Source organism: Ranitomeya imitator, chromosome 3, assembly GCF_032444005.1.
Source record: "Ranitomeya imitator isolate aRanImi1 chromosome 3, aRanImi1.pri, whole genome shotgun sequence".
NCBI classification, from domain to species: Eukaryota; Metazoa; Chordata; class Amphibia; order Anura; family Dendrobatidae; genus Ranitomeya; species Ranitomeya imitator.
The window spans coordinates 274691471-274713232 of record NC_091284.1 but is presented as its reverse complement, the minus strand read 5'-3'; the positions used below and the strand labels follow the sequence as shown (position 1 = coordinate 274713232).

The 21762-nt window shown below is 52.5% G+C and overlaps 1 protein-coding gene across 2 annotated transcripts in view; it reads left to right on the top strand.

The window, feature by feature from the left end:
* Window positions 1-423: 423 nt before the first annotated feature.
* LOC138669753 (mitogen-activated protein kinase 14) overlaps window positions 424-21762 on the top strand; it is a 146456-nt gene continuing 125117 nt past the window's right edge. Inside the window, exon 1 of one of the 2 annotated variants that reach the window (XM_069756476.1) lies at window positions 424-722. In XM_069756476.1, the coding sequence (XP_069612577.1) occupies window positions 604-722 (119 nt within the window). In that variant the 5' untranslated portion in view covers window positions 424-603. The remainder of the gene's footprint in view (window positions 723-21762) is intronic. The other variant, XM_069756475.1, reaches the window with a different exon arrangement.

Genomic DNA, 21762 nt, shown 5'->3' with positions numbered 1-21762 from the left:
CCCGTGGTATGACAAGTCGGCACTTGCGTTAACAGCAGCCCGTTATCGCATGTGTTGAACGGGCTGCTGCTGCTGATAACGCAGTGTGAACCCGGCCAAAGACGCAAAGCTGAACTTTGGAATCCTGAAAAACGCAGCAAAAAATGCAGCAAGAAAAGCAGAAAAAATACATCGAAAACTTGCAGCTGCAGAAAAAGAAATGCAGCAAAAAAAGCAATGTGCGAACCCAGGGTAACTTGCAGACGTTCCTCTTGATGGCTGCAGTGACATTTTGTTCTGTGGCACACGGGACCCAAGCACGGTAGCACCGGGGAAAGAAGCCCGCAGGGAGTGAAGGCTGAGCGCGCTCTGGTACGGAAGCCTGGAAGTCTCTGCGCTCCTCCGCGCCGGGTCCTCCCAACTTCCAACTCTCCCTGCTGGTGTGAAGAAATCCCCGCTCACACCCGCTGACGGGACTCGCACATGCGCAGAGAGTACAGGAGATTGCGTAATGCACGCTGAATCTCGCGGCACTTCTGTGCTCTGGTCACCTGCGGCTGCACAGTGTGGAGGTCTGGAGTCGGGCGGACTGGCGAGTGCGCAGCCTGGGGTGCAGCAGCAGCAATGTCCTCTAACTCCCCTTCTGGATTCTACCGGCAGGAGCTGAACAAAACCCTGTGGGAGGTGCCCGAGAGGTACCAGAACCTGAGTCCTGTGGGCTCCGGGGCGTACGGCTCGGTCTGGTGAGTGCACCCCTGCTATCGCGTGGATTCCGGAGGCTTCTGCAGACTTGCGTGGGGCCGGTGGTGATTTCTGTGGCATCTTCCTTCCTTGCAGTGCTGGGGCCTAGCGGGATTGGGCAATAAGGGAACTTTTTCTAGTTCCGCATTGCACAGCAGGCGCATTCCCCAGGCCAGTGTGAGGAGCCTGACGGCTGCCTGCAGGGGACGGTGTGAGGAGCCTGACGGCTGCCTGCAGGGGACGGTGTGAGGAGCCTGACGGCTGCCTGCAGGGGACGGTGTGAGGAGCCTGACGGCTGCCTGCGGGGGACGGCGTGAGGAGCCTGACGGCTGCCTGCGGGGGACGGCGTGAGGAGCCTGACGGCTGCCTGCGGGGGACGGTGTGAGGAGCCTGACGGCTGCCTGCGGGGGACGGTGTGAGGAGCCTGACGGCTGCCTGCAGGGGACGGTGTGAGGAGCCTGACGGCTGCCTGCAGGGGACGGTGTGAGGAGCCTGACGGCTGCCTGCGGGGGACGGCGTGAGGAGCCTGACGGCTGCCTGCAGGGGACGGTGTGAGGAGCCTGACGGCTGCCTGCGGGGGACGGCGTGAGGAGCCTGACGGCTGCCTGCGGGGGACGGTGTGAGGAGCCTGACGGCTGCCTGCAGGGGACGGTGTGAGGAGCCTGACGGCTGCCTGCGGGGGACGGCGTGAGGAGCCTGACGGCTGCCTGCGGGGGACGGCGTGAGGAGCCTGACGGCTGCCTGCGGGGGACGGCGTGAGGAGCCTGACGGCTGCCTGCGGGGGACGGAGTGAGGAGCCTGACGGCTGCCTGCGGGGGACGGTGTGAGGAGCCTGACGGCTGCCTGCGGGGGACGGCGTGAGGAGCCTGACGGCTGCCTGCGGGGGACGGCGTGAGGAGCCTGACGGCTGCCTGCGGGGGACGGCGTGAGGAGCCTGACGGCTGCCTGCGGGGGACGGCGTGAGGAGCCTGACGGCTGCCTGCGGGGGACGGCGTGAGGAGCCTGACGGCTGCCTGCGGGGGACGGCGTGAGGAGCCTGACGGCTGCCTGCGGGGGACGGCGTGAGGAGCCTGACGGCTGCCTGCGGGGGACGACGTGAGGAGCCTGACGGCTGCTTGCGGGGGACGGGGTGAGGAGCCTGACGGCTGCCTGCGGGGGACGGGGTGAGGAGCCTGACGGCTGCCTGCGGGGGACGGTGTGAGGAGCCTGACGGCTGCCTGCGGGGGACGGTGTGAGGAGCCTGACGGCTGCCCGCGGGGGACGGTGTGAGGAGCCTGACGGCTGCTTGCGGGGGACGGGGTGAGGAGCCTGACGGCTGCCTGCGGGGGACGGCGTGAGGAGCCTGACGGCTGCCTGCGGGGGACGGCGTGAGGAGCCTGACGGCTGCCTGCGGGGGACGGCGTGAGGAGCCTGACGGCTGCCTGCGGGGGACGGCGTGAGGAGCCTGACGGCTGCTTGCGGGGGACGGGGTGAGGAGCCTGACGGCTGCCTGCGGGGGACGGCGTGAGGAGCCTGACGGCTGCCCGCGGGGGACGGGGTGAGGAGCCTGACGGCTGCCCGCGGGGGACGGGGTGAGGAGCCTGACGGCTGCCCGCGGGGGACGGCGTGAGGAGCCTGACGGCTGCCCGCGGGGGACGGCGTGAGGAGCCTGACGGCTGCCCGCGGGGGACGGCGTGAGGAGCCTGACGGCTGCCCGCGGGGGACGGCGTGAGGAGCCTGACGGCTGCCCGCGGGGGACGGCGTGAGGAGCCTGACGGCTGCCCGCGGGGGACGGCGTGAGGAGCCTGACGGCTGCCCGCGGGGGACGGCGTGAGGAGCCTGACGGCTGCCCGCGGGGGACGGCGTGAGGAGCCTGACGGCTGCCCGCGGGGGACGGCGTGAGGAGCCTGACGGCTGCCCGCGGGGGACGGCGTGAGGAGCCTGACGGCTGCCCGCGGGGGACGGTGTGAGGAGCCTGACGGCTGCCTGCGGGGGACGGCGTGAGGAGCCTGACGGCTGCCTGCGGGGGACGGCGTGAGGAGCCTGACGGCTGCCTGCGGGGGACGGCGTGAGGAGCCTGACGGCTGCCTGCGGGGGACGGAGTGAGGAGCCTGACGGCTGCCTGCGGGGGACGGCGTGAGGAGCCTGACGGCTGCCTGCGGGGGACGGCGTGAGGAGCCTGACGGCTGCCTGCGGGGGACGGCGTGAGGAGCCTGACGGCTGCCTGCGGGGGACGGCGTGAGGAGCCTGACGGCTGCTTGCGGGGGACGGGGTGAGGAGCCTGACGGCTGCCTGCGGGGGACGGGGTGAGGAGCCTGACGGCTGCCCGCGGGGGACGGGGTGAGGAGCCTGACGGCTGCCCGCGGGGGACGGCGTGAGGAGCCTGACGGCTGCCCGCGGGGGACGGCGTGAGGAGCCTGACGGCTGCCCGCGGGGGACGGCGTGAGGAGCCTGACGGCTGCCCGCGGGGGACGGCGTGAGGAGCCTGACGGCTGCCCGCGGGGGACGGCGTGAGGAGCCTGACGGCTGCCCGCGGGGGACGGCGTGAGGAGCCTGACGGCTGCCCGCGGGGGACGGCGTGAGGAGCCTGACGGCTGCCCGCGGGGGACGGCGTGAGGAGCCTGACGGCTGCCTGCGGGGGACGACGTGAGGAGCCTGACGGCTGCTTGCGGGGGACGGGGTGAGGAGCCTGACGGCTGCCCGCGGGGGACGGTGTGAGGAGCCTGACGGCTGCCTGCGGGGGACGGCGTGAGGAGCCTGACGGCTGCCTGCGGGGGACGGCGTGAGGAGCCTGACGGCTGCCCGCGGGGGACGGTGTGAGGAGCCTGACGGCTGCTTGCGGGGGACGGGGTGAGGAGCCTGACGGCTGCCTGCGGGGGACGGCGTGAGGAGCCTGACGGCTGCCTGCGGGGGACGGCGTGAGGAGCCTGACGGCTGCCTGCGGGGGACGGCGTGAGGAGCCTGACGGCTGCCTGCGGGGGACGGCGTGAGGAGCCTGACGGCTGCTTGCGGGGGACGGGGTGAGGAGCCTGACGGCTGCCTGCGGGGGACGGCGTGAGGAGCCTGACGGCTGCCCGCGGGGGACGGGGTGAGGAGCCTGACGGCTGCCCGCGGGGGACGGGGTGAGGAGCCTGACGGCTGCCCGCGGGGGACGGCGTGAGGAGCCTGACGGCTGCCCGCGGGGGACGGCGTGAGGAGCCTGACGGCTGCCCGCGGGGGACGGCGTGAGGAGCCTGACGGCTGCCCGCGGGGGACGGCGTGAGGAGCCTGACGGCTGCCCGCGGGGGACGGCGTGAGGAGCCTGACGGCTGCCCGCGGGGGACGGCGTGAGGAGCCTGACGGCTGCCCGCGGGGGACGGCGTGAGGAGCCTGACGGCTGCCCGCGGGGGACGGCGTGAGGAGCCTGACGGCTGCCCGCGGGGGACGGCGTGAGGAGCCTGACGGCTGCCCGCGGGGGACGGCGTGAGGAGCCTGACGGCTGCCCGCGGGGGACGGCGTGAGGAGCCTGACGGCTGCCCGCGGGGGACGGCGTGAGGAGCCTGACGGCTGCCCGCGGGGGACGGCGTGAGGAGCCTGACGGCTGCCCGCGGGGGACGGCGTGAGGAGCCTGACGGCTGCCCGCGGGGGACGGCGTGAGGAGCCTGACGGCTGCCCGCGGGGGACGGCGTGAGGAGCCTGACGGCTGCCCGCGGGGGACGGCGTGAGGAGCCTGACGGCTGCCCGCGGGGGACGGCGTGAGGAGCCTGACGGCTGCCCGCGGGGGACGGCGTGAGGAGCCTGACGGCTGCCCGCGGGGGACGGCGTGAGGAGCCTGACGGCTGCCCGCGGGGGACGGCGTGAGGAGCCTGACGGCTGCCCGCGGGGGACGGCGTGAGGAGCCTGACGGCTGCCCGCGGGGGACGGCGTGAGGAGCCTGACGGCTGCCCGCGGGGGACGGCGTGAGGAGCCTGACGGCTGCCCGCGGGGGACGGCGTGAGGAGCCTGACGGCTGCCTGCAGTGCCTCCTTTGGCCAGTATTAGGCCCACGACTGCTGTCTGTAGAGCCTCCTTGGGCCAGTGTCATGAGGATGCTGCTGCTTGAGTCCCCAGAGCCGGACTGTTGCCTGCCTCAGGCAAGTGTCTGGAGACTCCGGAGCCTGATTTCTGCAGGCATAACATCCTCAGGCAAGGGTCAGGAGGCGGCTGCTCTTAGGGCCCTAGAGCCTCGTCTGCTGTACTTTTGCAGGCCAGTGTCCGGTGCCTGCTGCTGCTTGGGAGACCCTGAAGCCTGACTGCTGCTTCGTTTTCAGAACCTGCAGAGCTTTTCCTTCATAATGGCAATGTTGTAGCACAGCTTGTGCTATAGCAATGACTCGGTCACCTGTTCTTTGCCACATATGACATCACTATCGCTATCAATAGAATGCAAGAAAGGGATTATATTGCATGTTGCACTGTAAGATGTAATGTTTAACTCCTTCACCCCCCGTGCCACTTTCCATATTTGTTTTTTGCTCTTCTTCCCAGAGCCATAACTTTTTTTATTTTTCCCTCAATATTGCCATGTAAGGACTTGTTTTTTTTGCGGAACAAGTTGTACTGTTGAACGATACCATTGGATTTACCATGTTCACCGAATGATAAAACTGACCTGCTATTATGGTTCTTCAGGTCATTACGAGTTCGTAGATACCAAACAGGTATAGGTATGTATTTGATTGCCTGTTATTGAATTTTAATGCAATCTTGCGGCGATAAAAAAAAAAAAACGTAATTCTGGCGTTTTGATTTTTTTCTCGTTACGCTATTTATCGATCAGATTACCGTATATACTTGAGTATAAGCCGACCCAAGTATTAGCAGAGACCCCTAATTTTGCCACAAAAAAACTGGGAAAACTTAATGACTCGAGTATAAGCCTAGGGTGGAAAATGCAGCAGCTACTGGTCAAAAATAAAAAGAGATACCAATAAAAGTAAAATTAATTGAGACATCAGTAGAAATGTTTTTGAATATCCATATTGAATCAGGAGCCCCATATAATGTTCCATATAGTTCATGATGGCCCCATAAGAAGCTCCATATTAAAATATGCTCCATATTAAAATATGCCCCATATAATGCTGCACAAATGTTGATTATGACCACATAAGATGCTCCATAGACACATTTACCCCATATCATGCTGCACATGGCCCCATAAGATGCTCCATACAGACATTTGCCCCATATAACGCTGCACATGGCCCCATAAGATGCTCCATACCGATATTTGCCCCATGTAATGCTGCACATGGCCCCATAAGGTGCACCATGCAGATATTCCAAAGACATACTGATAGGGAATTTAGATTGTTAGATTGTGAGCCCCAACAGGGACAGCGATGATAATGTGTGCAACCTGTAAAGCGCTGCGGAATATGTTAGCGCTATATAAAAATAAAGATTATTATTATATTTGCCCCATATAATGCTGCACATGGCCCCATAAGATGCTCCATACAGATATTTGCCCCATATGCTGTTGCTGCGATTAAAAAAATAAAAAATTACATACTCGCCTCTCAGGCCCCCGAAACTTGCTATATTCACTTGCTCCCCATTCCACCGCGAACCGCCGCTGTGTCTTTCCCGTCCTCTGCACTGACTGTCCTTATATCTAGATATATATAAATACAATTGGGTCAGCCTTTACCATCTATCTTTTATATTGATTTTTTAATTTGATAAAATAACTCCCTTTTTTTGTCCTGTTGTGCGCACAATTTGTTATATTTATTTGCCACTCATATAAAAGGCATTTTTATATCTATTCTCTGCTTGGTGGCTTTTCTGGGTATTTCTGTATATTGGTTGTGTTTGTTTTTACTGACTGTCCAGGCAGAGGGCGGCGCGCACTAGTCGCGTCATCGTGCCCTCTGACCTGAACGTCACTGCAGAGGACTGGGAAGACGCAGCGGCGCCGACGGTGGAATGGGGAGCAGGTGAATATAGCGCACTGCGTTATACTCACCTGCTCCTGGTGCTGTCCCTTCACGTCTGTTCCGTGGTGCCGGCAGCTTCTTCCTGTAGTGAGCGGTCACATGGTACCGCTCATTACAGTAATGAATATGCTGCTCCACCCCTATGGGAATGGAGTCAGGTCCATATTAATTACTGTAATGAGCAGTACCATGTGACCGCTCAATACAGGAAGAAGCTGCCGGCCCCCGGAGAACCAGGGACCGCGCAGGTCAGTATCATTATACAGCTGCCGCTCCCCCTCCCCTTCCGACCCCTGGGTATGACTCTAGTATAAGCTGAGAGGGGCAATTTCAGCCTAAAAAAATGGGCTGAAATTCTCGGCTTATACTCGAGTATATACGGTAATTCTTTTTATATTGATTCGGCGACTTTTGAAAGTGGCGATACCAGATATGTGTATTATTTATGTGTATTTATTTTTAATGGGGTAATTGAGGGGTGATTTTAAACTTTTATATATTTTTGATTTTTTAAAATATTTTTAAAAACATTTTCTTGGTTTACGTTACATTTGCTTCAATAGTCTCCATGGGAGACTAGAAGTTGCGATCATCTGATCGCTTGTGCTATACAGTGCTCTATGTAGCAGAAATGCTCATTTGCTATGAGCATTGGAATGCCAACCCATCGGCGACCCGCGGTTATGTGACACGGGCGCCGATGGGCGGGATTTGTGATACGCTTCTGGCACGATCATGTTAAATGTCGCTGTCAGTGTTTGACAGTGGCATTTAACAGCTGCGGGTGGATTGCGATTCCACCCACAGCTGTTAGGGGCACATGTCAGCTGTTCAAATCGTCTGACATGTGCCGGAAAAGATGTGGACTCAGCGCCGGAGCCCACATCAAAGGGAGAGACCCAGCATACACGTATGGTGCATATCGCAATTGGGTTAACGTATCTTAAAAGGAATCTGTCAACATAATTTTACCTCCCCTCGCAAACCCCCACCGTAGTATTTATATGCACACTAGATGGTGGCCCGATTCTAACGCATCGGGTATTCTAGAATATGCTTGTCCATGTAGTATATTGCCCAGTCACGTAGTATATTGCCCAGCGACGTAGTATACAGCACAGAGCCACGTAGTATATTGCCCAGCCACGTATGTAACAGGTTAAAAAAGACTTAAAATAAAAAATAAACATACTCACCTTCTAAAGTGCTCTTGTAGTCCTGGCGCCTGTGTGCTGTGCACCCAGCAGCTTCCGGTCCCAGGGTTGGTATGAGCGCAGGACCTGTGATGACGTCGCGGTCACATGACCGTGACGTCATGGCAGTTCCTTCTCGCATAGCATCCTTCGCACCGGAACCTGCCGCTTGCACTGCCGAGGACAGCGCCACGTCGGAGGGTGAGAATAACGTTTTTTGTTTTTTTTTGTTGTAACATTAGATCTTTTTATTATTGATGCTGTATACGCAGCATCAATAGTAAAAACTTGGTCACACAGGGTTAATAGCAGCAGTTACGGAGTGCGGTACCCGCGGCCCGTTACTGCTGGCATTAACCTTGTGTCATTAACCTTGTGTGAGCGGTGAGATGAGGGGAGTATGCGGACGCCGGGCACTGACTGCAGGGGAGTAGGGAGGGACTAATCGTACTGTGCCCGTCGCTGATTGGTCGTGCAGCCATGACAGGCAGCTGGCGAGACCAATCAGCAACGTGGGAAGTTGCAGACAGAAAGACAGACAGACGGAAGTACCCCTTAGACAATTATATATATAAAAGCTCTTTCAAAGACAATCCCAGAATGATCTTTATATGCCCAGTCTGTTCCTCAGTTAGGGTATGTGCACACGTTGCGGATTTTATTGCAGATTTTTCCTCTTGGATTCTGCAGATTCCGCAGGTAAAACGCCCTGCGTTTGTGCAGTTTTTGTGCGGGTTTCATCTGCGTTTTTACACCTGCGGATTCATATTATGGAATCTGCACATAAGAATTGACATGCTTCAGGAAAATAAACCGCTGCGTTTCTGCACGGAATTTTCCACAGCATGTGCACTGTGGATTTGGTTTTCCATAGGTTTACATGGTACCGTACAACGCGTGGAAAACTGCTGCGGATCCACAGGGCCAAATCCACACGTGTGCACATACCTTTACTGAGAAATTGGAGTTTGACTTGATATGTAAATGAGCCTGTAGATTGGACGCCTCTGTCACTCAAGCTCTATTCCCCACCTACTGCCTTTGCAAACATAGCACATTCACCAACATCACCGTAAGGCGATTCTAACACCTCCAACTTAATATTGGTCAGATAGACGATATCTATGCCTTGTTTCATTTACATAGAAATGTATCTAAGGCTTCTTTCACACTTGCATCGGTACGCGGCCGTTGCTAAGCGTCGGCGCGACGTGCCGACGGATGTTGTGTAAATTCGGCACAAGTTGGGCAGCGGATGCAGTTTTTCAATGCATCCGCTGCCCATTCTAAAGTCCCGGGGAGGAGGGGGCGGAGTTTCGGCCGCGCATGCGCGGTAGGAAATGGCGGACCCGACGTATGAAAAACGTTCCCTTTAACGTTTTTTGTGACGGTCCGCCAAAACACGACGCATCCAGTGCACGACGGACGCAACGTATGGCCATACGTCGCGATCCATCGGCAATACAAGTCTATGGGGAAAAAAAGGCATCCTGCGGGCACATTTGCAGGATGCGGCTTTTTTCCCAAAAGATGCATTGCGACGGACAGCAAGTGTGAAAGTAGCCTAAGAGGTAACGTTTCTCCTTGTGGAGATTGACAAGCCAAGCATGGCATGTCCAAGTAAGGAGACTTATATACACCATGCATGCTCCTCTGGGAAATTAAATATGCAAATTGACTCTTCAGAAAGCAAGAGGACTAGAACTCTATTGCAGTAGCAATCCCTAAAATCAATATTGACTCTTTATCGAGCCTTGCCATATGGCTTAGGATAAAAGCCAAACCAGAATCTCTGTTTGTAAACACAGTTCTTCAAGGTATTGCCCTTCTTCATTGCAAAACGAGATCTGATTTGCCTAGGTGAGAGGCTTAAAGGGACTCTGTCACCTGAATTTGGCGGGACTGGTTTTGGGTCATATGGGCGGAGTTTTCGGGTGTTTGATTCACCCTTTCCTTACCCGCTGGCTGCATGCTGGCTGCAATATTGGATTGAGGTTCATTCTCTGTCCTCCATAGTATACGCCTGCGCAAAGCAATCTTGCCTTGTGCAGGTGTGTACTACGGAGGACAGAGAATGAACTTCAATCCAATATTGCAGCCAGCATGCAACCAACGGGTAAGAAAAGGGTGAATCAAACACCCGCAAACTCCGCCCATATGACCCAAAACCAGTCCCGCCAAATTCAGGTGACAGGTTCCCTTTAAAGAAGTTGTCCACTACAATAATTTTTTTTTTCTCTTCATAAATCTTGCTATTATGTGCCACTGAAAACATCCACTGTGTTTATTTTAGCAATATTACCTTTTATCATGCTGTAGCAGCACATCTTCAGTGCTGGATCCAGCTCTCATGGGGTTAATCGACAACTTCCTTTCTCCTGAGTTATTGTGCTCTAATACTACAAGTTCCATGATGCATTGCACTGGCTTCTAAGCCCGAACTTACCACACCCACTCCAAATCACACCCAAACCCCTCCCTTCTCTCTCTTCAAAAAGATTTGTGATGTCATTTCTGTCCAACCTCCTCTTTTACATTTGTCCAACCCACACTCCATTACACACAGATAGATAGATAGATAGATAGATCGATCCATATCCATGTTTCTAAACCTCTTAACCCCTGGAGCTTTTTTCGTTTATCACTCCCCTACTTTCCAGAGCCATAATTTTTCCGTCAATATGGCCATGTGAGGGCTTATCTTTTGCGGGACAAGTTCTACTTTTGAACGACACTATTGGTTTTACCATGTCGCGTAACAGAAAATATGAAAAAAATTCAAAGTGCGATGAAATTGCAAAAAAAGTGCAATCCCACACTTGTTTTTTGCTTGGCTTTTTTGCTAGGTTCACTAAATGCTAAGGCTGTGTGCACACGTTGCGGATTTGATTGCAGACCCGCAGGGTTTTTTGCTGCACAGAATAGCATCAACTCCGCAGTGAAGTGCACAACAACCAATGTAAGTCGATGGGAGCCGGAGACTGTTGTGCACATGCTGCGAAACGCAGCTTTTATTTTTCCGCAGCATGTCGCTTCTTTTGTGCCGAACTGCAGTGGTTCTGCACCCTTAGACGTTCATTGAGTCGGGCACATCCGCAGCAAAACCGCAGATGTAAAAAAGATCAGCAGTTCTGCTGCGGATGTGGATCCGAGAAACGCTGCAATCCGGGAGGAGGGAAGTGTGTGGGCGGTGACTGTGTGCGTGTATGTGTGCAGGCGGGGTCTGCGAGCTGTTCGGGTGTGTGCGGGACTGTTCAGGTGTGAGCGGGTGGGGTCTGCGGGCTGTTCGGATGTGTGCGGCGCTGTGCGGGACTGTTCAGGTGTGTGCGGGGTCTGCGGGCTGTTTGGGTGTATGCAGGACTGTTAGGATGTGTTCGGGACTGTTAGGACGTGTGCGGTGCTGTTCGGGTGTGTGCTGGACTGTTCGGGTGTGTTCAGGGCTGCGTGGGGGGTCTTTTGGGGTGTGTGTGCAGGCATCATCCGATGGGACTACAAGTACGCAGCATCCAATCTGCAGCTAATTCGGATGTCAGTGGACACACACCCTACACTAGCCATACATCTATCAATAGATATATCTATCCAGATATATCTATAGATACATATATGAATAGATAGATGTATGCATCTATAGATCTATCTATATGTAGATCTGTCTATCCATTTCATCTATCTATCTATCTGTGTGTAGTTGAGTGCGGGTTGGACAAATGTAAAAGAGGAGATTGGAGAATAATGACATCACAAATCTTTTTTTTTTCTTCAATAATTCATCTTTATTTAGCTTTCAAAAACGCATACAAAAACGCTCAAAAACTGCACCAAAGAAAAATTAAAAAATGCATCAAAACCGCGCAAAAAATGCACCAAAAACTGCATGAAAACCGTGAAAAAACGTGAAAAAAATGCATAAAAAAACGCAGCTGCGTTTTCTGCAAGGAGATGCAGATTTTGTGCAGTAAATTCTGCACCCAAATCTGCAACGTGTGCACACAGCATAAAACTGACCTACCATTATGATTCTCCAGGTCATTATGAGTTCATAGACACCAAACACGTCCAGGTTATTTTTTTATCTAAGGGGTGAAATTTTTTTCCAAACTTTGCTAAAAAGAAATAAAATAATTGCGCCATTTTCCGATACCCGTAGCGTCTATATTTTCTGAGATATCGGGTTGGGTGAGGGATAATTTTTTGCGTGCCGAGCTGACGTTTTTAATGATGCCACTTTTGTGCAGATACGTTCTTTTGATAGCCCGTTATTGCATTTTAATGCAATGTCGCGGCGACCAAAAAAACATAATTTTGGCTTTTGATTTTTTTTCTCGCTACGCAGTTTAGCGATCATGTAATTTTTTGTTGTTGTATTGAAAACAGCTGACATGTTGCGGCTTTGAAGTGGGCTCACCGCAGAAGCCCACCTCAAAGCGGGGGATACTGCCAACTGACATACTATTCCGTCAGCTGGCAGAAAGTGGTTAATGAACAATATGTTTCAGTTAAAATAAAACGATGTGGCTCCCGCGCAATTTTCTGCGCCAGAGGGGGAAAGCAGATGGCCGGGGGCCAATATTTGTAGCCTGGGGAGGGGGTGGTACCCTTGGCCCCTCCCAGGCTATGAATATCAGCCCGCAGCTGTCTGCGTAGCCTTTACTAGATATTAAAATAGGGGGACCCCCCCCCCCCCCCCCCAAAAAAAAAAAAAAATGACGTGGGGTCCCTTTATATTTTATAGCCAGAAAGGCTACGCAGACAGCTGCGGGCTGATATTCATAGCCTAGAGAGGGGCCATGGATATTCCCTCCCTCCCCCCCCCCCCCCATCCCCCGGCTACAAATACCAGTCCGCAGCCGCCCCAGAAATGGCGCATCTGTGAGATGCGCCAATTCCGGCACTGAGCCCCTCTCTTCCCACTCCCGTGTAGCGGCGGGATATGGGGTAATAGAGGGTTAATGTCACCTTGCTATTGTAAGGTGACATTAAGCCGGGTTAATAATGGAGAGGCGTCAATATAACGCCTATCCATTATTAATCCTATAGTAGTGAAGGAGTTAAAAATAAAAAAAGGAAACAGACAGAAAAAAGTATTTTAATATTCTTCATTTAACCATACTTACCATACTTCAGCGCCTGCAAAAAACCTAAAATAATAAACCGTAAGCTACCTGTCCGCCGTAGTCCAATTAATAACGAGGGTCCCACGACGATCTCACCTATAGAACAGTGACATCGGGTGATGTCACTGCTCTATAGGACCCTCAGTGACACACTGACAGGAGACAATGGCTCCTGCAGTGCATCACTGAGAGGTTACCTTAGGACAAATTCTCACTTTATGGCAATTGCTGCGTGGGAAAATTTCTCACCCAGTAATGCCATAAGTGAGACTAGGGACTATTTTGTCACAGGGGCGTAGGAATACATTTTGGGGAATACATTATGGAAGGATACCTTTCCATCATTGTATTCCTGGAGCCCCTGGAGGACGGTCACATCAGATGATGCTGCTGCTCTACACGGGAGATCGTCGTGGGACACTCATTTTAATTGGATATCTACGGATCAGGGAGTATATTGTTTATTATTTTAATTTTTTTTACATGTGACACTGGCTTCAGGGAACAAAGTGACAAGTGATGGTGAGTATGTAATCTGTTATATGTACTGTATGTCTATATGTATGTTGTATGTATGTACTGTATGTGGTATGTTGCATGTCGTATGGTGCATGTCGTTGCATGCTGTCACATGTCGTCGCATCTTGCATGTTGTTGCATGTCGCATGTTGCATGTCACATATTGTCACATGTTGCATGGTGCATGTCATGGCGCATGTCATGGCGCATGATGTCGCATTTTGTCACATGGAGCATGTCGCATGGTACATGTCGTCGCATTGTCACATGTTGCATGTCACATGGTGCATTATGTCGCATGTTGTTGCATGTCGTCATATCTTGCATGGTGTCGCATCGTGCATGTCATCGCATGTTGTCACATGTTGCATGTGCATGGTGCATGTCATGTCGAGTGGTGCATGTCGCATGGTGCATGTAGCATCTTGCATGGTGTCACATGTTGCATGTCGCATGGTGCATGTCGCCGCATGTCTCATGTTGTCAAATGGTGCATGTTGTCGCATGGTGCATGTCGCATCTTGCATGTTGTCGCATGGTGCATGTCGCATGGTGTAGGTTCTGTATGTGTGTAATGTATGTTGTCTGTACTGTATGTGTGTGTATGTGTTTTTTTTTTTTTTTTTTTTACATTCAACACATTAGCCGGATGATGGGACTACTAGTGTCCCATCATTGGCTAATGTGTCACTCACTGTCACTGTAGCAGGCAGAGCCCGATGGGACTTGTAGTCCCTTCGGACGATGCCTGCACAGAGACACAAAGACCCCACCGCACAGCCCCGCAGACCCCCCGCCCGCACACTCCAGCACCTTTCGCAGCACAACTCTGTACTTGTAAGAATGAAGGGCCGCTGTTCCGACTGCTGACCCACACGCTGTTGGGAAGAAACCTATTCAAACCAAACCGGAAAAAGAGCAATGATTCCCGGGCGCTGCTGCAGAGGGAGGACAAGGGTGTATGTTCTCTGCATCTCTATTCATACAACGTGTTTGCAAGACAGGTACCTGATGCAAGACAAACCCTTTACCCCCAAATGGAAAGTCATCAGAACATGACATACTGTTTAATTCTGGGTTTTATGTGATATGTCTTTTTTAAATTTTGATATTTTTATTACTTTTTCCATAAAAAGATTTGTATCCTGCCGTCTTCACACTGATCAAGAGTAGGGTTGAGCGAAACGGATCGGACAAATTCAAAAATCGTCGACTTTCAGCAAAGTCGGGTTTCGTGAAACCCGACCCGATCCTAGTGTGGGATCGGCCATGAGGTCGGCTATCTTCGCGCCAAAGTCGCGTTTCGTATGACGCTTTCAGCGCCATTTTTCAGTCAATAAAGGAGGACGCAGAGTGTGGGCAGCGTGATGACATAGGTCTCGGTCCCCACCATCTTAAAGAAGGGCATGACAGTGATTGGCTTGCTTTCTGCGGCGTCACAGGAGCTATAAAGGGGCGTGTACGCCGACCGCCATCTTGCTTCTACCGATCGTAGCATAGGAAGAGGTTGCCGCAGCTGCATCAGAAGAAGGGATATAGTTAGGGAGGGAAGGTTAAGCCCCGAAACTGCTTGTGCTGTAGCGATTTCCACTGTCCAACACCACCATTTGTTTGCAGGGACAGTGGAGGCTATATTTTTGTGCATCAGCTCTGTAGCTTATTAGGCTGCCTTATAAGGCTCCCTAATAGCTGCATTGCTGTTTGCACGCTGCTGTGCAAACAAACTGCTTTTTTAAAAGCAAAAATCCTGTTGCTCCTTTCTGCACAGTGGTCTTGTTTATTTGTCCACACTTTTGTGTGCAGCAGTCCTTTTTATTGCTGCCATACTTTTCCTGAGATCATTGTAGGGAGATGGAAATTGTACTACAGTCCTTGTTTTTTTTCATATATCTTCCAGCCACTTTCTGCCACTTAGATTGCGTTGTTTTATACACTGGGCCTGAGTTTGGGGTCTGTCTCCCCCCAAAAAAGGGGAGATTCAAATTCTCACAAAGTGGATCTACTGCAGTCCTGTTAGTTTGGTGTATGCCAGCCAGCCACTTTCTGCCACTTAGATTGCATTGTTATATACACTGGGCCTGAGTTTTGGGTCAGTCTCCCTCCAAAAAAAGGGAGATTCAAATTCTCAACGAGTTTATATACACCTTCTACCTTGTTTTACAGTACCATATAACGGTTGTTATTTTGGTTAGATTTTCCAAAAAATGAGGAAGTCTTGTGGAAGAGGCCGTGGGCGGTGGTTGCCAGCTGGTACTGATGGTGGTGGTGCATCTGGTGGTAGTGGCAAAAGCACAATAGCACCTAAGGCTGGAGGTGTTGAGCCAGCGTCATCGTCTGGCTACACAAAGCCTCGAAGGCTCCCTTTTCTAGGAGTAGGAAAACCGCTTTTAAAGCCGGAGCAGCAGGAAAAAGTTTTGGCTTTCCTTGCTGACTCAGCCTCTAGCTCTTTCGACTCCTCTTCAGAAAGTTCCAAATATAAAAGCAGCGAGTTGTCAGTGGATGCTCCCGGTCAGGAACAAGACGTTTCCTTGTGTCCTTCACCCAAACCAAAAGTGAAGGATGCGTCAGGCGACACTACAGGTTACTACATGGAGCTCTTTACGCATACCGTGCCTGGGTTAGAATGGGAAATTGTTAACTGCCCATTACAAGATGAAACGGACATGGAGTGCACTGATGCACAGCCACAGCTAGATTATAATGCTGTTCCATTGACTCAGATCACTACATTGCCCTCGCAGTGTACGGAGCCAGAATCTGACCCTGGTGAGACTATGGTGCCCCGTCCCGAACGCTATAGCACCTTCCACGGTGACACAGAGGAAGGTGCACATGACATTGAAGAGGAGGTGATAGATGACCCAGTTGTTGACCCAGATTGGCAGCCATTGGTGGAAGAGGGTGCCGCTGCTAGTAGCTCAGAAGCGGAGGAGGATGGTCCGCAGCAGCCATCTACATCGCAACAGCTGTCATCTGGCAGGCCCGTATCAGGCCAAAAACGTTTGTCAAAAACAAAAACAGTTTTAGGACAGTGTGGCCATCCGGTGAAAGTAGCACAGTGTGCAATGCCTGAAAAGGTATTCCGTAGTAGGAAGAGTGCAGTGTGGCAATTTTTTAACCAAGATCCGAATGATCAGTCAAAAGTTATCTGTAAGAAATGCTCAAAGACCTTTAGCAGAGGGAAGAATCTTCAAAATTTAAATACAACGTGCATGCTTAGACATTTAACCAGCATGCACTTGCAAGCCTGGACTAACTACCTAAAAGTCCCGTACCGTTGGTGTACCTGCTCAGAATGAAGGTAGTCAGCAACGCTACATTGCTTCCCTCACTGTAAGCCCACCGGTTAGGACACCACCATCAGCAAATGTGGAGGTATCGTCGCAAGGCCAAAGCAGTCAGGGAATCACAAGGTTATTGGTAGGAAACGCTGTATGTAGGCCAACATCGAGAATACCATCACCAACCCTCTCTCAATCCGCCATGTCCACCACCACCACCGCTAGTTCCACCATATGCACCTCTCCAGTCCAGCTTTTCCTACAAGAGACTCTCGTTAGGAAAGGAAAGTACTCATCCACGTACACAGGGTTTGAACGCCCACATTGCTAGACTAATCTTGTTAAAGATGATGCTCTACCGGTTGGTTGAAAGCGAAGCTTTCAAAGCCCTGATGGCCTACGCAGTACCACGCTATGACCTACCCAGTCGACACTTCTTTGCGAGAAAAGCCATCCCAACCCTTCACCAGCATGTCAAAGACCGCATTGTCCATGCACTAAGGTAATCAGTCAGTAGAAAGGTGCACCTCACAACAGATGCATGGACCAGTAGGCATGGCCAGGGATGTTACGTGTCCATCACGGCACACTGGGTTAATGTGGTAGATGCAGGGTCCACAGGGGACAGCCATAGTGGGACAGTTCTGCCTAGCCCATGGTCTAGGAAACAGTTGGCTGTAGGCGTTTGCAACCGCTCCTTCTCCTCCTCCTCCTCCTCCTCCAGAAGCGAAAGCTCGTCCACAGAGCGCAGTCACACGACCACTCCATCCGCAGCTGCCAGTGGTGCACATGAGGTGTCCCATTATCGAACAGCTAGTGGTAAGCATCAGCAGGCTGTGTTAGAAATGAAGTGTTTGGACGACAACAGACACACCGTGGAAGTACTGGCCGAGTACTTGCAGCAACAAACTCAGTCATGGCTGGGCAGTGTACATCTTGAGGCAGGCAAGGTAGTCAGTGATAACGGAAGGAATTTTATGGCTGCCATAGCCCTTTCAGAACTGAAACACATACCTTGCCTGGCTCACACCTTGAACCTGGTAGTGCAGTGCTTCCTCAAAAATTATCCGGAGTTACCAGCCCTGCTCCTGAAGGTGCAAAGACTTTACTCGCACATCCGCCGGTCGCCTGTACACTCCAGCCGTATGCTGAACCATCAGTGATCGCTGAATCTTCCCCAGCACCGCCTAATAATCGACGTTGCCACAAGGTGGAACTCCACACTGCACATGGTTCAGAGGCTGTGCGAACAGAGGCGTGCTGTGATTAATTTGTGGGAGGATACACGTACACGGGCAGGCAGTTGGATGGCAGACATGGAGTTGTCTGGTGTGCAGTGGTCAAAGCTACAAGCTACAAGACCTCTGTCAAGTCCTTCAGTGTTTTGAGGAATGCACACGGCTGGTAAGTGCAGACGACTCCATCATAAGCATGAGCATCCCACTAATGCGTCTGCTGATGCAAAGTTTGACGCACGTTAAGGAGCTGGCGTCTGCAGCCGAGGAGGAGGAAAGACTTGATGACAGTCAGCCATTGTCTGCTCAGGGAACTCTCCTGGACGAGATGGCGGACGAAGAGGAGGAGGAGGATGATGGGGATGAATATTTATGGGAGGAGGATGCTTTTCAGGGGGCAATAGAAACTGGTGGCGTTGCAAGGTCAGGCACAGGGTTTTTGCGGGACACAAGTCATGTTGATTTGCAAGAAAGTGCTCCTCAACCCAGCACAAGCAGTGAATTGACACCTGGAACATTGGGCGACATGGCTGAGTATGCCTTGCGTATCCTAAAAAGGGACCCCCTCATTATCAAAATGATGACCGATGACGATTACTGGTTGGCCTGCCTCCTGAATCCACAATATAAAGGAAAATTACAAAATATCATGCCACATGAGAACCTTGAGCAAATATTGGCTACCAAACAAGCAACTCTTGTAGACCGTTTGGTTCAGGCATTCCCAGCACACAGCGGGGGTGATGGTTCTCACACGAGCTATAGGGGGCAACATGGCAGAGGTGTTAGAGGTGGACAAATCCGAAGTGGTGTTGGACAGAGGGGTTTTATGACCAGGTTGTTGAATTCTTTCGCAATGACCGCAGACACGACAGGTACTGCAGCATCAATTCAAAGTGACAGGAGACAGCATTTGTCCAGTATGGTTACGAACTACTTTTCCTCCCTTATCGATGATCTCCCTCACAGGTCATTCCCCTTTGATTACTGGGAATCTAAAATAGACACCTGGCTTGAATTGGCAGAATATGCATTACAGGAGCTCGCTTGCCTTGCTGCTAGTATCAGAAAGAGTCTTCAGTGCTGCTGGTTCAATACTGACCGAAAAAAGGACACGTGTGGCTTCCCAGAATGTTGATGATCTAACCTTCATTAAAATGAACCAATCATGGATTTCAAATTATTTTGCCCCACCTTCCCCTGCTGACACGTAGCTTGCCTGAACAATGTCTTGCTTTTGGCCTCCTCTTACTGACTTCTCCAATTCCTCCATTTGCAGCTGCTGAATGTCCACTATAGGCCATTTTTATACCTCCCTAAATGGGCTGACTCCCCCCACAGGACCGTGGTCACCACCTGGCGCAAGCACCCATGCGAGTGCCGTTTGCCTGGACAGGTGGGTGCGCCCACTCTTGGGCGACGGCACTGGCACAGGGTCCCTCATAGTACAATGAAGTGTCTCTGACGGTGGTGGTGCACAACCAACGTCAGACACACCGTCGTAATATGAGGGGCCTTGTGCCAGTACCGCCGCCCATGAGAGAGTGTGCCCCCCCCCCCCCAGCTCGAACAGTGCTCTACCACTTGCAATACTTACCTCTCCCTGCTCCACCACTGTGTAGTCTGTGCTGTTAAATCCTTCAATGGCACTGCCAATACAAATTTGTTGAAATGATAGATGATAGTTAAAATATACAGGGGCCCTGACTTCCATTTAGACCAGTTAATACTTTGCGCCGACTACCACTGTCTGCTACTCAGCAGAGGAGCCCACCCCAGTACCTAGCTATGCCGCCTGTTTAGTCCTGTTACCAATTTTGAACTGCTTTTAGCCTACTTTCTTATTTGGGCCTATATCTGTGTTTTCTCCTCATCCTGCCCATTGCCCAGCCACTGCTAGATGAGTCTGCTGGTACATTGACCCAGACCACTACATTCCCCTTGCACTCTACACAGCCTGAATCTGACCCTGCTGAAAGTCAGGTTCCCCTTCCCGCATACTATACCACCTTACACGGGGACAAAGAGGAAGGTGCAGGTTCTTTCATCAGGTGGGGGGGGGAGGGCATACTCGTTGGCACTGGCACAGGGCCCCTCATGGTACGCAAAAGTGTCTCTGCCAGTGGGAGGCGCCACCCGCCGTCAAACACACCGCCGTACTATGAGGGGTCCTGTGCCAGTGCCAACTAGTGGGCCCCCCTGCTTGCTCAGGATCACAGCACTGGCAAAGTTGAAATACTTATCTCTCCCTGCTCCACCGCCGTGACGTATTCCGCGTTTCCTGGGCCCACGAAAATCTTGAGCCAGCCCTACCCCCCCCCCCCACAACTTTAGCCAAATGAGCCCCTGTTTTCAATGCCTAACTATTATTATAAAGTAAATTAAGATTGAAAAGCTTAAGAAATAAGAATTGATGTTTTTGGCATTAAAATGGACACTGTAGGTGTTTTCCTGTCCTCCACTCACTGCCGACTTTGATTCCCCATTGACATGCATTGGGTTTTGTGTTTCAGTCGGCCCCCGACTTTTCGAAATAATCGTCCGATTTCACCCGACCCGACTTTTGAGAAAGTCGCGTTTCGCGAAACCCGACTCGATCCTAAAAAAGTAAGTCGCTCAACTCTAATCAAAAGGTCTGGTATCAGATTTGTACTTCTGTTATTTTACAGAGCCACATGGACACATTACTGACTGCCATAGGGTCTCAGACATATTATCCGAGCACTCTGAAGACACCCAAGCATATTCTCTCATCACTAATCACTTAAGGTACCTTCACACTAAACAACTTCACAACGATATCGCTAGCGATCCGTGACGTTGCAGCGTCCTGGCTAGCGATATCGTTGTGTTTGACACGCAGCAGTGATCAGAATCCTGCTGTGATGTCGTTGGTCGGAGCTAGAAGGCCAGCACTTTATTTCGTCGCTGGACTCCCTGCAGACATCGCTGAATCGGCGTGTGACGCCGATTCAGCGATGTCTTCACTGGTAACCAGGGTAAACATCAGGTTACTAAGCGCAGGGCCGCGCTTAGTAACCCGATGTATACCCTGGTTACCATCGTAAAAGTAAAAAAAACAAACAGTACATACTTACCTACCGCTGTCTGTCCCCGGCGCTCTGCTTCTCTGCACTCCTCCTGCATCCTGTGTCAGCGCCAGCCAGCTAGAAAGCACAGCTGTGACGTCACCGCTCTGCTTTCCGGCCGCTGTGCTCACAGTCAGTGCAGGAAAGCAGAGCGCCGGGGACAGACAGCTGAAGGTAAGTATGTAGTGTTTGTTTTTTTAACGTTTACGCTGGTAACCAGGGTAAACATCGGGTTACTAAGCGCGGCCCTGTGCTTAGTAACCCGATGTTTACCCTGGTTACCGGGGACCTCGGGATCGTTGGTTGCTGGAGAGCTGTCTGTGTGACAGCTTTCAATCGACCAAACAGCGACGCTGCAGCGATTGACATCGTTGTCGGTATCGCTGCAGCGTCGCTCAGTGTGAAGGTACCTTTACTAAGTGATTCATGCTGTATTTTTGCTAAAAATCCATTTTGTCTGCTGCTTATCTAGCAGTTCTGTGAATGCTGAGCTGTGTTATGCACCCTGTGAACACCATGCAAACACTATGTGATCCCTGCCTAATCTATAATGGGAGCTATGACTTTTGTCTCGCAGTGAAAGCCACTTATGTGTTCATTACTGTGTTCTGGACGGCAGACAGAAATCCTTAAAATCCATTTATTTTAATATCGCCAACATCTATA